At 39.1% G+C, this 18,140-nt stretch overlaps 1 protein-coding gene and 1 long non-coding RNA gene across 4 annotated transcripts in view; one reads left to right on the top strand and one right to left on the bottom strand.

Annotated features, from left to right (window-relative positions):
- The first annotated feature begins 296 nt into the window (after positions 1 to 296).
- LOC124383325 lies at positions 297 to 1,031 on the top strand. Its single transcript, XR_006925261.1, has 2 exons — positions 297 to 470; positions 563 to 1,031. It is a non-coding gene; the product is annotated as an uncharacterized LOC124383325 (long non-coding RNA).
- A 6,541-nt stretch (positions 1,032 to 7,572) lies between these two features.
- igsf3 (immunoglobulin superfamily, member 3) overlaps positions 7,573 to 18,140 on the bottom strand; it is a 132,676-nt gene continuing 122,108 nt past the window's right edge. For all 3 annotated transcript variants that reach the window (XM_046844668.1, XM_046844669.1, XM_046844666.1), the window contains exons 9-11: positions 14,925 to 15,335; positions 12,128 to 12,541; positions 7,573 to 11,920 (exon numbers count right to left, since the gene is read on the bottom strand). In XM_046844668.1, coding sequence (XP_046700624.1) covers positions 11,670 to 11,920; positions 12,128 to 12,541; positions 14,925 to 15,335 — 1,076 coding nt within the window. In that variant the 3' untranslated portion in view covers positions 7,573 to 11,669. The remainder of the gene's footprint in view (positions 11,921 to 12,127; positions 12,542 to 14,924; positions 15,336 to 18,140) is intronic.

Genomic DNA, 18,140 nt, shown 5'->3' with positions numbered 1-18,140 from the left:
ACAAAGAAAAAAAGAAAGAGTGGTATTGCACATTTTATATATATATATATATATATATATATATATATATATATATATATATATATATATATATATATGTGTGTGTGTGTGTGTGTGTGTGTGTGTGTGTGTGTAAAAAAAATATATATAAAGTGGCATTGCACAAAAAAACTTATAAAAAAAGTGGTATTGTAAACATTTGTGTGTGTTTGTGTATAAAATAATTTATATAAGTAGCATTGCAAACAAAATAGAAAATAAACATATAAAGCATTTAACTGTTTATGAAGTAGGTAGACTGTGGTTAAGGAACTTTTCTTGTGCCTGGTTCTCCTGGTGCTCCGGAAAGGCAGCAGAGGTTCAAAAAGGGTGGATGTGAGGGATCCAGAGTAATTATCTGAGCCCCTTTTATCACTCTGAATGCTTTCATTCTTGAAGAGAAAGCAGAGGATCAGCAATACTCCTAAACAGTATGCTAGAAATAGTACTACCAATATAAAACCCTGACCGCTTTTGTAGCATGCTTGTATCCAGAAATACGTTTTCTTCTCGTATTTTCCAGCAGGTGCTGATTGTGACAGAAAGCAGTGCCTCTGACTTTCAGCCAGCAGATGGCAAATGATACTCAGGTTTGGAAATGTTGGACGCGCCTACATTGGTTTGAGGTGTGTGTCTCGATGATACAAGGACAATGAGAAATTGAGTCATACACCAAACTCTGACGATCAGAACAAAACCAGGCAGCAAATAATATTGTCAGCAGATTGAGTCTGGGTTTCATCACAGGCCTCAAGCATGAAGCAAAACTGCTGTGCTGGGATTGAATTAAACATAGGCCTTCTTGAATATGGGAAAGTGAAGTCAAATATATTAATTAGGTAAAATAAATAAATAAAATTCCTCATGACCCTGCTGACAGATCCAGCTTGGTGTAACCAGTCTGCGCTTCTCACACTGGTCCACTCCCTTTTCACCATCTAGTATTGATTTTCTAACCTCCTTATTACTGAAATAAATGACTACATATTCAAGATCTTTCCAGAGATATCCTTACGGTTGTGTAATTTTCTTAATATTAAAGCTTTTGTACTAGTATTATAGTATTACTAAAGCTTTAAAAGTATAATCAGTAATCCTAAAGGTCAAATAAAGTTTCTTAACCTGTTAGCTTTTAGCACAGATTTTGGGACTCCCAGCTGAAAATGCCCTACCTAACTTTAAATCTTAACAGTTCCTGATAATAATGTGCTACATACACAATTTAAATATCTTTGGAAAGAAGACATTTTGAGCTTTACTGTTCATCATCAAAGTAGATATTGCTCAAAAAGATATTAAGTTATAGATAATGAAGCTCGATGGCCATACATGTCCTGCATTGAACATTATTTTTATTTCATATATAAATACATGAAATCAGTCCTGGAGCAATCTAAAAAAATATGAAAGCAACACTATATTCCTTTTAACAAATGAAGGAGGCAAATGAAAGTTTTTTAATTATGTATTCTTGAGGGTAGCAGTTTGGTACGTCTATGTTTGAAAGTGTATAGTAGCATCAGTAGCGGTAATTTAGAAACTCCTCTTTACTATAACATTATAATGGTCTACCAGTTTGAAGAATTTCTGCCTTTTTTTCCACCTGGAAACCTTTTTTATTATCTCAAGCTGGATTTTTTTTAATCATGCAAGAGTAAGTGGGCTTGTTATAGGAATACAGACAGACATCTTGCTTACTTCTACTACATTCTATAAAATAATACAGAAATAAACAGAATGCCGAAAGTGTTCCATTTTATACACCAAACCGTTTTGACTAGCGGTGAAATGGTGGTATATTGCTGACAGAGGGAGGACTGAGGCGAGCGGTGATGGTGATGAAACACAGGAGAAACACTAGAGTAGAGAGGCTGCCTACACCTGCTTCGAACAGACACGAGGCTCTCAGGGAGAACAGGGAATAACAGAGTGCACAAACTGGTGGGAAGAATACAGGTCACAGCTGCTGTTACGAGCCCTGTAGTCTGGAGTTAACATCAATGAACTTTATTCTGGTTAAACTAAATTGTAGTCCAGCTAAATACACAAATTCCTATTTAGTTCGACATATTGGTCACACATCCATAGCCCTCGGGTGCAGCCTGCGGTGTTGTGAAAGTATGGAAGCAGAAGTACAGGCTCCTGCTTTAACTAGGACAGCAAGAATTCACTTCACATACACAAATATGTCCTGAGGCTTATCACTAATACTGTGCAGAAGTGGATTAAATTACAAATCATTTACACAGTGGTTTGAGTTCAATTTGCGTTTATTCATTTTGCATCATAATGTTCCCACTTGATTTTAAATTTGTAATATTTCCACACTGCACCATTTGATCGTGGCATATTTAGCAAAAACAATTGACAGCATCATCTTCAACAAGAGCATCCAAGTAAAATAATTTAAATACTCGGGTATACCCGGTAGCTCATCTTTTTAGTTACTTCAAGTTTCACCAAAAACTTTCTCTGGTACCAAAACAGTGAAATGATGAAAGGTCACAGAACAATCTTTTCTTCCTCCACAAATCTGATAAAGGAAAACATTCGGAAAGGTCATCTCACAAAACAATGCCGAAATCGTACTTCTTATGTGTCATTTCAGCCCTCAGGAGTGTGTTCTGTGTCCGAGATGGATTTAATTGTAGAAAAGTTGCCTTTACCAAAGTTTGAACTTACTCCCAGTCTTAAACATTCCAAACTATTCAGACTTTGATTAATTACAGTGTTGCAGTGAGAAAGCGTGAACTAGACATGCGATGGATATATCTGAGGAATGAACCAGTCATATGAATATGAAAGACATGGCAAGACAGGGCTGAGAGCAGCCGCAACAACCAGGAATGAGACAAAACATATTGACAAACAGACAAACAGAGAAACTAAATATTGCGGGTCTAGATGAGTGAACTAGCTGTCAAGTCGAGGCTCTGAATTTCAGAATTGTTTTACACTCGAGCAAAACAACATGGCAACATGAAACCTGTTTTATTTTGACACAGCAACAGACAAGTGAATTGAGTATGAGCTTAAATTTCAGCAGTTAAAAAAAGAGAATGTACACACTTCGCAAGTAAAGAGATTTTGAATAAAAAAAAGGTTGTCTAATATTTCTCACTGAGATTATTATATAACCAAAATAAACCAGTTAAAACTATTTTGTAGCCTTGTTTACTTATTTCACACTTAAAAATTTAACTGGAAAATAAATGCTTGAAAACAAGACAATGCCTGAAAGGTGTCCACAAGGTCTTTTATAATGATTTTATACTTGTTTAAAAAAAAAAAAAAAAAAAGCGATAAAGAGGAATATTAATTGGATTTGCCTACAAGATACACTATATAGCCAAAAGCTTGTGGACACCTGACCATCCCACCCATATGTGGTTCTTCTTTAAAACTGGAAGCGTACTGTTGTCCAGGATGTCTTTGTATGCTGTAGCATTTCACTACATTGGAACTAAAGGGCACAAACTCATCCCCAAATGAGGGTATATAAGACATAGTTTGCCATAACTGGAATGGAGGAACCTTTGGTCTTATAGTGTATTTCTTATAAGTTTTTAAATACTGAGTAAGACACTACAACATAATTTGGATTTAACTATTGTATATACAGGCACCTAACCATAAAAATTAACCTTACCTTAATCTTGAAAGAATGCATTAAGCCTTACTTAAGACATGGATGTTGTGACATGGATGCACTTAGCCTGTGTCCCTTTCAGTGAGTAATACACTTCCTGCCCATTCATCTTCTAAATAATTAACTGGAGACTATATATTATGAAATTCTCACCGGATAAAGTCATGTCATAAGCAACACAATTCATGGCCAGTATGCACATTACAGTGTGGCTACAGGCTTTGAAATATTAAATTACAGCATCAATATATTTCCTCATAATCTTTCTTCAAATAAAGAAAGCCTAACTTCTTGGAAAATAAATAAATAAATAACTGAAATAAACCATCATGTCATTTCCACAGGTTTAAAATCGGTCTGAAATAACTATATTACAATCACTGAACATGAGTCCAAGGTGTAATCAAGCACGATTTTCCACAATGAATAGAAATTTCACCATTGTGTGTTTAAAATCATCTCTTAGTTTCAACCTTGCAGAAAAAAGTCCATTAAAAGCACATTGTCCCATTTACATTTTCATTCATAATTACAAAGAAAGAATGAGACACAGTTTTAATTAAGATGTTGTTGGGACTGCATTTATTTACACACTGAGGATACTTGTGTCTGAGATAAAGGCACAGAAATTGAGGGAAAAAACACTCATAACTGAATCGCATGCTGATGTTGGAGTGCAGCAGAGAGCTCATTCATTTCGCTGCATACTCTTCAACGGATGCTCAAAGGATCGACTTCACTGAGGTGTACAAGTGGCAACAGATGCACATTCATGCTTGTAGACAGATGCAGACAATTTGATGATGCAGGCAGTAATGCTAGTTCAGTTAGTTCAGGTGCTATAGTGGGTAAAGGTCAACCAATAGATCTTCAGAGTCAATCTGTATGGGGATTAGTTTGCTCACAGGGTGGCACAGTGGCTATGCAGCTTCCCCTTCCAGGGAATGTGCCTGGTGCCCTCTGATGGACTGGAATCAAATTCAAAATGTATGTTCCCAGTGTTCCCCGGATAGAGACTGAATCCATAAAGGGCTTATTAGTTAGTGAAGATGGATATTGTCTTAGACATAATTGGAGAGTGAAAAAATTCTGTCAGTCTGATATATCTGAGGACCAAAATTATAAATAAAGCCCTCACCCAAAAAAGAGCAGTGAAACCATATTTCTATGTGTGTTTATACAAAACCAGCAAATGAAGTGCACATCATTGTTTACTGACGCAAGCGTTTCCTTTCCCACTGGGCTGAAAATGACATGGTTGCTTCACTGCGCAATATCTAATTCTGCATGATGTCACGCAGCGCTTCTACACACTTTTTTTTTCTCCATGGGTGTATGCATCCAGACCTGTTTGAAATAAAGGAAAGGCATACAGTTCAAAGCAGTAAACTTAAAGGCAAAAAATAATAATTGAAATAGTGAATCTCATGTAAGCCGCACTTGAGCCACAGTCAGGAATAATAAGTGGTTCGCTGTAATGCAATGCAAAGAAATACTCTGTAAGATAAATCCTGGCACGGCTGTAGTTCTATCGGTTATTGATTAGCATAAGTTAGAAGAGAGTCAGATCGCGCAAACATGAGGTGTTTTTGACATGCAGTGGATTTCACTTAATTTAGGAGAAAACAGACCTAAATTACCTGCATTTCTAGACTACATATATAGTACACAAGTCAATATTAAATATAGCCTCAGCGTGGAAGCAGACAGGAACCCTGCCGCAGCAAAGATGAAGCAATATGTTTATGTCCATTAGAGTACTCCAGCTCTGAAATAGCTCAAAAATAAAATACCAGAAAGGTTTATGACCTCTTACACTCTCCATTATGGTTAGGAGGCCCAGCATCCAACACAGTTTAGACATTTCTCGAACCCTACTCAAACACACCTTCTAAAAGTGGAAATAATTGGCAAGCTCAAGCAAGGAAAGCTATTCAATTAGGATGGACATGCAGATGTCCTCAAAACAGGTTTTGCTATTTCAAAAAGTAGTTCACAAATTGTTGCACATTACCATAACTGTGACTCTTATTTTGTAGGTCATCATTGGCTCAGAGCAACCTACAGCAGCAACAGCTGCTTTATCAAGCACTTGAACACCTTCCACGCTGCTATCACAAAGCACAAGCTAAAGCAGGGGAAAGGTGGTTAATAATTTCCCACCATGCTCAGAAATACAATCACACATTCATCAGGGAGGAAAATATAAATTTTCATGAGCAGAATGAAGTTTTGGCAGGACGTGTCAGGATGAGTTGTGTTATGTGATTTGCTCGTGGCCCCTGGTGTTCAGGCACTGCTCAGTTAGCAGAAGGGACAAGCATGGCAGACAGCCTCATCTATTGTCCCTGACAGCTGGAGCAGAGTGCAGGCTTTTATACACACACACACACACACACACACACACACGCGCGCACGCGCACGCGCACACGCACACGCACACGCACACGCACACACACACACACACACACAGATTTTGTAACCCTTCATAGATGTTTCCTGTGACATGCATGTGTTATCCAGACACAACAGAAAAGCAAATACATACATTCAAACCTGGAGTTCATGTTTTATTCACCTCTGCTCTCAAACTCTTGATACTGACTGGTCAGAAAGTCTGGAAATGACTTACTCAATTGACTTGCAGCCAAAGTGTGTAAATGTTTTTTTTTTTGTTTGTTTTTGATAGGACACATTTATGTATGTCTATGCATTTATTTTTTCTTTGCTGCTGTAACAGAGAAATTTCGCCACTGTGGGACGAATAAAGGTATATCTTATCCTCCATGGAAGGAGTGTAGGCGGTCAGCACTTTGTAGCAGGGTTTGTAGATTCAGGAAGGTCTCCGTGATTGAGTCCATTTTTGTCTTATTAACCAAAAGAGATGGGAAAAACACGAGGGAATGGACTGTTTATAGCCATAAGTGAAAACAAGAGCCGACTTCATTATTATACTAGCTGTAACAATAAATGGATAAAAAAAAAAACTACAGCATGTCAAAAAAACATGTAGCACTGGTGTCGATTCCTGTGGTACAAGAGAAATACAACAATAATTCAGGACAATATCATCAAGTATTAAAATATTTGTTGTTCAAATAAAACTCTTGTGATCGATTATTTTTATATAACACAACCCTGTTAAGTTTTAATCTCGATTCCTGACCATTATTGCTGCAGACCAAACAAACATATACAGAAAACCTAAACCTATTTGGAACCTATGAACTGATCACTGCCAGATTCAAAATAGCGCTCCATGATCTGAGCCTGTACTGACTGTAAAACATCAATATGTGGTGTGCTACATATATTACAAAAACTAAACTTGAAATTAAAGCTGGGGAAAAAAAAAAAAGGATTTCACAACTCATTAAACACTTACTAATAAAACCAAACTCTTGATTAAATTTGGAACATTTTAGTGTTAGAATTAAGGTCGGTTAAATAGCTACATATACAGCAATCAAGGAACATAGTGAAGACCTGTTTTTTTGTTGTTGTTGTGAAAACCTGTGTTCAGATTACAGGTCAGCAGGTGCAAAGAGAAGCAGGTAGGATGAAGCCCAATGATGTCCTCCGTTTCATAACTTAATGCATCTCTTCTCCACCTGGACACCACCACATCAGTCAGCTCCAAATGAGTGTGACACCTCATTCTCATCTATAATCAGCTGCTACCTGAAACCTTATTCCTTTCTTCAGGGCAACATGGCATACACATTAAGATAAAGGTGCTGCATAGATCATTAAGCATTATAGACCAACATGCTGATTAGCGTGTGTAGGATGCAATATGGTGTCAGTTAGTGAGCTTACCATGGGTGCCCTGTCTCCTTCACCTGTTGTTTTTTTTTTAAATGTAATAAAACTACATCAACACATTTCAAAACACTGTGCACTGAATGCTTTTATTGCAGTAAACTGACAGAACAGTGCTTTTTCATGATAGCGACTGCTACAGTTCAATAAAATATATTTATATATATATCTATATATATAAACTACCAAAAAAAAACCCATTACAACAAAACACAAAACATAAAAAGGCTATGATTTTTTTTAACATCAGTGCACTATTTGTATAATTACAAAATAATAATAATAATAATAATAATAATAATAATAATAATGATAATAAAAACACAGCACTTGAAAAAGCATCACTGGCTGAATTGAACACATCACCACAATGTATTATTTCAAATTCCACAGCTAATTTGGAAGTCAGTACACAGCCATGACATGCAGCCCTCAGAACACATCTACAACACTGTGAGGGTGTTATGGGTCCGCTAGTTACGCTGAACTACAAAAACACTAGTTTTAGAGGAAATCTCTAGAGCTCGAATGGCGGCGGCGCTGCGACATCGCACGGCAGTGCCACAACCTCCATCTCCTGTGACGAGAGCAGCCTATGGCGAGTACACATCCAGACACATCCACACAGGCAATATCATTATACTGCAAATTCGAGCGCATAAACACTGTCTGCAGAAACCCGCAGCTGTTACTTGTGTATCATCTACTGTATCGCCTGCGAAACTTGAGGTAAACATGGCACTGTTTTAGACATTGAAAGAAAAAAAAACAAACAAAAAAAAAGATCAATTATTACAGGCGAGTTTTCCCCTCGGGTTACTGAGGACCAATGAGCTCCAAACGGGTTGAAAAGTCTCCAGGCCTCCAGGACCTTCAGTAATTTGTAACGCTCCTACAACATGCAGGAGATGGAGAGGGTGGCGCCGGACTGGCGTGATGTCACGAAATACACTGCGCAAGAGTTCAAAACATCAAAATGTCTCCTCTTCCATCATGCACTATACACTTTGACACGATTTAAAAAGAGAAATAAAATGAGCTGACAGCTTCGTGTGACTGATCTCGCAGCCCACACCGTCTGTGCCACTCGCAAAAGCACCTCCCATAATACCCTCTGCCACGGCAAACAGTGGCTTTATTATCCAAAAGTCCACGTGAGAAAGAGCTATCTATGCAAACCGTTGAAGTTCACACTATCTAAACTAATGGTTTTACAGTACAGTTCAATAAATTAACCAAAACACCCACTGATATTTCACCTCAGGTTCTTGTGTGGATTTACAGTGCAGATCGTTCGGCAGACGGTGAGACGGTTTTACTAATCACATGAGTGACTGTAGGCCAGAGAAGATGATTGAAATGTAGCACTGCATTTTTTTTTACTGAATTATATTTTCCCTTGTTTTGAGAGGGACATGAACTTGCTGAACTGCATCTTGCTCTCAACAGATAACACATGCTGTGTGGCACTACATGGGCAGAGGTTTTAGACCTTTTTAAAGGATGTGACTAAAAACACACACACAAAAAAACCTAAAACAAAAAAAAAATCAACAACAACTTTAGGGTTTATACCATACATAGGGTTTAAACTAAACGTGCGTCTCATTGTTGAAGCAATCACATTTCAATCTGTAATACATTGACAAAGTGCTTCCTTTTCAAAACTGTGGCAGTGTCGTAACTGGGAACAGCTCCAGATGATTTCGGGAAACGAGCACAAGGGAGGAAAAATTTTACACAGAAGAAAAGCAAAAGGAACATCTTTTTACAAATAATCACTGTATTGTTCTCCAGATCACAGCTATAGATTTGATTGTACAGTAAAAAAAATATTAAGAAGAATTGAAAGGTGGTCTAGCCTAACAGCTAGCTAACGTTACATGGTTAGCATGCTAGTTAGCTAAAGCTCCAGGACTAAAGCTTGAACCACAACAGTAGTCACAATTTGCAAATATAGGTATGCTTATAGTGTTGTTTAAAGGAACTACCTGATCATTTGGAAGGACATGAGCTGCTCCTATATTTGTGCCACTTCTTTGGCTACATCTCTGTTAGTAGCAAATATTATTTCAGGGTGAATTAAACATCGTAAGAGATAAAAGGCACATTCTGCCTGCACATGTAGACTCGTTTGCTGTGATTACAGAAGAAGGTAATACATTTTTAATGTGAACTCCAAGGGCATATAGGGCACAAAATATACCTCCCACATGCTTTTAGCTTTAGATTATTCTGAATTTGCTTTCAAAATAGGCTTAAACAAACCTTGACCTAACAGAAGAAGTGCAGTGTGGTGGTGTATAATTAATTTCACTGGTTTGGCAAGAAATGGCATAATTCATCGATGCCTTGTGAACCCTAATAAGCAAAGCAGCATGCCCAAGGGAGGTATATTAATGCTTCCTCTGTAGTTATGCACTGCACTTAAGAATATCAAAAACACTTCCAGCACAACAGAAGAAAATGTTTAAGGAAACGTCCCTTTAAAAGAGTTATTCATTATTTAAAAAAAAAAAAAAAAAAAAAAGAACCTTTAGGAGTTGTATGAAGTGATAAAGCAAATGGAAAATTCCTGTCATTGGAGGGGGTGATTTTTATTTTTATCTTGGAGTTTTATGTTAAGTTTTGATAAATATTTACCGAAGAATCAAAGTCTCAGCAGTAAGAGCAGCTATTTAAATCTACATGTTCCATAAGCCTCTAGACTAAGCTGGGAAGCCATATTTACATAGTATCTTGAAGCCTGGAGGCTTCACTCTCCTTCTGGACCAGTTTACAGGGCACAGACAAAACAATGAAAAGGTCTTAGCACTAGGATTGTCCCGTGTATTTGAAATGTCTTACCAAGCTCTCCTTTAAAAAAAGTCACTTTGTCTACAATAGGCAGCTTAAAAACCAGGGGTACATGGGGAGGAACCGTCTCGTTATGTTCAAGTTCCACGCCTTACCTGGACTCCATCAGGACCTTGTCCTTGCCTTGACTTAGCCTAGCACTACAGGGTTTATGGGTGAAGTATTCACAGTAAGAGGTGAAGCACTGCGATGTTTCTTACAGCACACACATCGCTTAGACACCTCAGAGGCCAGCAGTCAGGAGTCATTTTACTTCAGAGTGAAAATATATATATATTTAAAAAAAAAAACAAAGCACAATGCTCAACGAAGCAAAAAACCACACCACTCCTGAACACTAGTGATGAAACTACAGGTCAGAGCAGGAAGTTGATGGTCTCATTGTGTAGAATCCTCCTTTCTTATATTCTCATGTAGACAAATGAGAATAATGGACACTAGAGTCAAGTCACTATGGTTTGTGCGCACGGACAGGTTGGTTCGTCTTCAGCACGGAGAATCAGCCAAGTGTTAGTGGGTCTTTGGCAGTGAGGATGAGTTTGATACAAAATACAGCATTTTGAGACTCAGTCGGAGGGAACATCTCTCTCTCTCTCCCCTCTGTTTTATCAGTTCAAACAGAGACAGGGTCTGAATGCAAGATCACTGCCTTCCTTTTCAAGATTTTATCACATGGTGGAATCACACTTTCCTGCCCGTGCACCATTCCTGCTTGAAAATGTTTACAGGCTAGTGTTTTTTTTTTTTGAGAAGCCAGTCTACTAAAATTAGAACAGGTGAACAAACCATTAATACTTATGAAGAAGTGAGCACCAGCCTTCATAAATGTGTGTGTGTGTGTGTGTGTGGGTGTGTGTGTGGGGTGTTCATTCTATGCATTCATAAGACGGAATAAAATCACATGTAATCCTTTACAGAAGATGTTTCTTCATCCCAATTGGAGACCAGGCCACCACAGACCATGTGTGTCTGAAGAAAACCTAAAAGCTTTGAGACACACAGGCACTTCTGCTTAGGAGAGGGCGATGTAACAATATGAAGTCCAGATAGAGGGGTGTAAATTATGATACAAAAAAAACCAAAAAACCTTGATACAACCAAACCAAACGCCTAGGCTTTTCCTCTGGTAGCCACTGCAGCCATGACCATGTCAACTGAGTAGGGGTTCAGTCAGCCGTATGGATGGATTTACGGGGCTGAATCAGGAGCCCACAGTGCTCCTGAGGAACAGGAGAGATAGCAAAAAAACTGAGAAAGAGAGTGTGAGAGGATGAGTAAAGAGAGGGCATTCTTTCTGCCCCTTTTACTCCACAGAGCCTGGGTGGAGGCTGAGCGCAGGGGGGTCCAGGCAGGTGGGTGAGTAACTCAAGTGGGGCTCTTTGATCCAGAGCAACGGTGCACCGTTTTTGCCTTCCTGATTCTTGTTCGAACTCCGGCTCTTGTAGCGCACCAGCAGAACAGCGATGAGCAGGATGCCGAAGATGGGGAAGGGGTAGAAGAAAACGAAATAGAACAGGGAGTTGTTTGAACACACCACTGACTGCAGTGTCGAGACTGTGGAAAGAGAGATTCTGGAATGAGGTTCAACAAAGGCAATTATTTATTTCAAAAATAATAGCCTATGATTGAGAAGAGTTCATAGTATTTTATAAGTAATAGAGTAAATAAATTTGATTTGACTCTGGGACAAAACCAAACATTTCAGACCGAAGACAAAAAATTTGTCTAAGCTGTAACGAAGTACCTAACTACTAGCCGTACCTTTCTCGAGGACATTAACGATGGTAGCTCCAGAGTTCTTTGTGGTGAGGCGATACCAGGAATTGCGTGGGTTCAGGAGCCACTCCTCTACATGACAGTAATATTTGCCTGCATCTGCTGGACGTGCCCGTTGAATGGTCAGGCTGTAGACATCTAAGGTGCGCTCAAACTGCAGTCGAGAGTTGTGGCCTGGCTCCTCCATCGGACTACAGTTTCCATTGCCAAACACAGAGTCATGGCCGATAGAAAACACACACTCCCGTTCGCCTTCTCTCTCAGAGTGGGACATGTACCATGACACAGAGAAGCGAGAGTCTTTGGAGGACTGAGACGATATGCTGCAGCCCAACCGGACTGATTCATATTCAGACACTGTGATGTTCGACTCATTCTCCTCCACCTGTAATTTAACGGCTATTCAGAAAAAAAACATAGAGTAGAAATTAATTCAGATTTCACATCCAGTTGAGTGGAAATAAAAAATAAAGTAGTTGCCTATTCATGCAGTAAAACGCCAGGTCTAACTTTGAAATTTGAATCGTGATTTTTGTAGGCTTTTCCCAGATCCTGCGAGAAGACTGAACTCTGTGTTGATTACTGATAACTGATTAAAAATGTGTTGCCAAACACGACACTGACAAGCACAGGCCATGTTCTTATTATGCTAATATCGTTTAAAATGGATGCGAAGTTTACTTAATACAGGACCTCTCACCCAAAGGTGTCAGAATTGTCTGGTTCTGTGTTATACACCAGAGCTTGATCAGAAAGTACATTAACACTCATTAAATAAATAAAAAAAAAATAACACAAAAAAGGAATCACATGTTTCTCTCATAGGATCAAAGCTGTGATAAGACTAAAAATAACACTAAGTTTCTCTTCTCTATGAGCTCACAGTCCTCTCATTTCTCCTATCCATAAAGCAGGAAGATGCGGGATTAAGGCAGAAGAGGAAGGATCAGGTGACCTTTTTATCTTTCTGTCTGTTTTTTTTTTTTTTAAGCCATTTTGAAAACGTTCCCAGCATGCCACGCACCCATGCAATTTAATGAGATCTTCCACTTATCCCAGGGGAAATTAGATTGGAGTTTTCAGCACATATTTAAATGTATATTAGGGAATTGTGAGCTCCGTGATGTGTTGCTTGATAATAACCAAATTCCTCGTTGAGCAGAGGTGTTTCCTGAGGCACAGTGTTTAAATGGGGGTTACATAGTGCAGGGTGCAACAATCCTCCTAAACGCATTTGTGCTGCAGAATATCAAATTAAGTACCAGGTGAAGCATGGTTTTCCAAACTCATGACTCTCGTTTGTGAGAATGAACACCAGCAAGTCGGGGAGCAGCTGGATAACCGAGGACCCTCATACTTGAAAGCACATTAATGCAAACATGCCGGTATTGTTATTGTAACCCCTACACAGTTCCACTGCCAACATTATTTCCTTTCCATTTCAAACAGAACAGAATTGTATCCTGTAAGTAGTGAATATCAACAAGATAAAAAAAAAAAAAAAAAAAAAATTATGAACTGTTCTTCAGTTGTCTTATATGACAAATTACATTGATTATAGCTGCAACTAATCAAAGTGGATACAATTCCATAATAAAATTATGTGCCAACAAATTTCATCATCGATTACTTATGAAACACGGCCTGGCATGCACTATGTCGATATGAGTAGAATCAATATAAACCCTGAAAATGATTCTACGCACTAAAAAAACTAGAGTCATCAAGTGGAACAACTCAATGCATATGTGGTCATTTTTCCTACTTGACAGTTTTGAAATATTTCCAGAACATCTTTCCGTCATCAATATGGCAGCAATCAGAACATAAAGACGTGTCTTTCTAGAACTTGCTAAGTGCTTTAGCTGGCACAAAGAACTGTCCTAGCACAACCATAGCCATATATTGCTGTGGGACATGGACGTCTGGATAAACTAGATTTTAAGCAGGGATGCGCCAACCATTGTGTAGGGCAGTAATTAACTATGCGGCTTTAGGGTCAAATTGGGGACAGTGGATGAAGGTGAAAGAAGTTACCATAAATAGCAGAAAGGTTAGAATGAGTTTAAGTGCACTGAGTATACATGGGGACCCCTAAAAGGTGCTCAGATTTGCTCCTCTTTTCCCTGTGCAGGTAAAATCACAGCATTCAGAGCATTAAAGATTGAAATCGTGGGATAAAAACATTACTGCTTATATTCTGATGTTGGTCCAGGGTTTATACTTGGGCAGTGTGTGCTGATTATTGCAACGTATTGCCTATTTATTACAGAAAGTCTTCTCTGTATTATTTTCTCAATAGACTAGATGACAGTGTCCTCAAATGGAAAGCTTCCCTGGAACAGCTGATGCATGTATGCCTTTCAGGGGGTCTCTCTTTCTGTTTCTCACAAACACCCTGCTGAATGATTCTGCCTGTGTGTGTGTGGCTGATCGCCATGCCAGCCTCTGGGGAAGCATGATGTCAGGCCGCACGCTCTCTAATCCTCTGTGTGCCAGGGGAGGCAGATGGTTATGGAGAGACCCATGAGAATGAAACACAAACCTACGAGCGATTGTGGATAAAACTGCCTAAAGTGGCAGGCTAATGGCTGGATGAGTGCCAAAACAAAAACCACCCATTCATTAGCTTGATAATATGTGAAAAACTGTTTATCACTAATGATGCAGGTGTGTGAGACTACCTATGTGTGTATCTATGGGAACACAAATAATGGGTATACATTAGCTCAATAAAAAATGGTCTAGGGGTCATTTTACATTCAGTGTGTGTCAATCATACCTGGCTGCTTGATCAATACATGTGTGAATCCAGAGGAGTCGCGAGCCAGGCGGTACCACGCTCCATCGGGATCCATGAGCCACTCCTCCACGAGGCAGTAGTAGGTTCCAGAGTCGCTGGTCTCTGCACGGTGCAGTGTGAGGCCATAGAGGCTGGGCGAGAGGCGTTCGCACTGCACGCGACTGCGCAGGCGCTCCTCCTCAGCGTACACCCCATATTCAAACGCCCCGGTGCGCTCAATTTTCAACAGAAGCTCATCAGGCTCGGTTGCCGCACCCTTTCGTGCATACCACAGCACGGAATGCTGGGACTCCGCACTCGTCTGGGATGCGATGGAGCAGTTGAGGCGCACGCGACTGTCTTCGACAAACTGCAGGCTCTGGTTGACCTTGTGCATGCGTAACTTGCTCACTGGAAAGAGGCAAATGAAGAGATGGTTAAAAAAACTCTATTAATTTGGATGTACAGGAAGGGAGAGGATAGAAGTAGAAATAAGATGTCAGAGGACACTCTTCGGAAAAGCAGGCCTGCCGGCTTCTACGCTGCTTAGATTGGATTACGTACAGGCACGTCAGGTGTGACTGCCACAGACACTGCTTGCTATTTCACACCATGAGGGGATTTAGAAAAGCCAGCAGCATGGATATAAAAAAAAAATTAAGCAAGCAGCACACTCACATTTACACAGAGAAGCACATGTGCTTAAATGTCTATAGTCACCAAATTAGTGACAAATCTAAACTTAGTAGAATCAGGAGCAGAAGTCCTGCGTGTGCATACCCTGTTATGCATGCAGGACAAGCAGTCTTTGAAATACACACCGTGCATTTGGTCTTACATCACACAGTAAGAGCTTTCCTGTTAAATGCATTGGGGCCTATGAGCATGCTCATACACACACACACACACACACAGACACAAACATGAAGGGATTAGCACAGCTGCAAAACGTAACATTTTCTCGCTTTTTCATGCTTTAGTGATTCTTTGCGAAAAATCCAATTTTCCACTGACACTTTGGGGCCATAATCCCTGTAGCACATCTTTGACCGCAGTTACAGTGATGGACAGAGCTTTAAATCCTAAAGCTTACAGCATCTTTACAGCATAAGCGCAGCAACTGCAGAGCCTCATGCTTCTAACATACAGGCCAAAATCTCTGCCCTCAGCAAAGTCACCTCTAAATCACCATATGCTGCTCAAGACCCAAATTCCCAACATACATGAGCTTTACTCTGAACTGAAACTCACTCCAACTCAACGAGAGCATTCATTCTGTGTAACAGTTCTCAGAAACGTTATTTAAAGTGGGGGTTTATGAATTACAACTAAATTAAAACAGAGAAATTCATCATAAAAGCAGTACAAATCTATTCAAGTGATAAATGATGGTGTCAAAACTATAGTAAAGTTTCACTGTGTGCTTTCAGTTTGAATTCATGTTTGTATTGGGCTATGTCTTGAAATATCATATCCATATGCAAATTGTTTTAATAATGTACTGGACACTATACGCTGCATTAGAAGGCCACTTTCTGTCATGGTCCAGTGTGTATGGACTTCTATGCTTGGTCATTTCATTGTGTTAGTTGTAATCTTGCTTGTATTAGTGTATTGGTGTTCAGTTCTGTATAATAAATGTGCACTGTTGGTTTACTCTAAACCAGAAACATGTTCCTTGTAGGGCTGCAACAACTAATTCGATAAAACAGAAAATAATTGATAATAAAATTCGTTGTCAATGAATGCAGTTATCGATTAGTTGGGCTGCTCAAGTTGCGTTAGCATGACTGTAAGATAACACAATCGCTTGCGACATGGCGGAGAGTTCAGGGTCAACCGGCAGCAGGAACAAGTGTGGGAGCATTTTATATTAAATGCAACAAGGAACACTGTAAACTGCAAGTTATGCAAAGCAGAGCTCGTGTGGGATTCTGGTAACACAGTGGTGAGCAAGCACATGAAAAGAAAACACACAGGTGTCTTGGATGAAGGTGAAACATCAGCACAGTAAGCAGAAACTGTAGAATCCTCATCATGTGAAAACTGTGTAGTTTAATGAAGTGCTATTGTGTGAACTGTTTGTAACTTCAGGACAGTCGCACTGGATCTGTTCTGTCGTGACTCGCAAGCATCAGGTTGCGCAATCAGCTCGCTCACGACATAGTGATGGATTTAATTAAAACGGTGCGAACAAACACTAAATCTAAAAGCAGCAAATAACAGCAGCAGTAAACGAGTATATTTTTAGTCACTGTAGCGAATGATTATTTGTAAACCAATGCCTATTTTTTCCTTTCTTTTAATCAGGTGTGTTTGCTTGCTGCGTTTCTCCGTTCCACTCTCTCTTTTCATAGCATTTGTCTACTACAGCAGTCTACTACAATCTGTTATCAAACGTGAATTACTGCAGCTTTACTACGTTATTTAATTTATGCATATATCATTTTATTATTATACATTTTATTAATTATATATTTTAGATGCTTATATATTCACAACACAACACAATGTCATTTTGTAAACATAAATTGTCAAAACAATATTGTATTTATTTTATATCGATTATTTCAAGCATAGTTGTCAACTTACCATCTGCAATTATCATTGAAAACGATATAAATGTTGGTTTACACAAATTGCTTCACCCTGCATACTAAAATGTGTGTTTTTTTGTTTGTTTGGGGTTTTTTTTACAGAAAGAAACAACTCAGCATGAGTGAATGTGTTCAAATGTGAAATCCCTCATGCACTCCTTAACAAGCAGCCACTATAAGCCTTAAAATGTCTACAATAAATATAGTTAAACTCAATATGCAGGTGGGGTTGGAGGTAGCAGAGCTGAAGATGTTGAGGTTTTCGTTGGGAGAGACGAGGATGGACAGGATAAGAAATTAGTTTATTAGAGGGACAGCCCATGTAGGATGTTTTGGGGACAAAGAGAGAGAGGCCCGATTGAGATGGTTTGGACATGTGCAGAGGAGGGAAATGGGGTATATCGGTAGAAGAATGCTGAGGATGGAGCTACCAGGAAGGAGGAAAAGAGGGGGGTATGCAGATGATCCACTGTGGCGACCCCTAATAGGAGAAGCCGAAAGCAGAAGAAACTCAGTATGTGGCTTTTGCAATTTTTTAAAGTACACTTTATACATAAATACCCTGAATTAGAGTAAAAAAAAAAAGAAAAAAGTTGTATTTGTTTATCCAATTTATCCA

This window comes from Silurus meridionalis, chromosome 3 (assembly GCF_014805685.1).
Source record: "Silurus meridionalis isolate SWU-2019-XX chromosome 3, ASM1480568v1, whole genome shotgun sequence".
Lineage (NCBI taxonomy): Eukaryota > Metazoa > Chordata > Actinopteri > Siluriformes > Siluridae > Silurus > Silurus meridionalis.
This window is presented reverse-complemented; position numbering and strand designations above follow the sequence as displayed.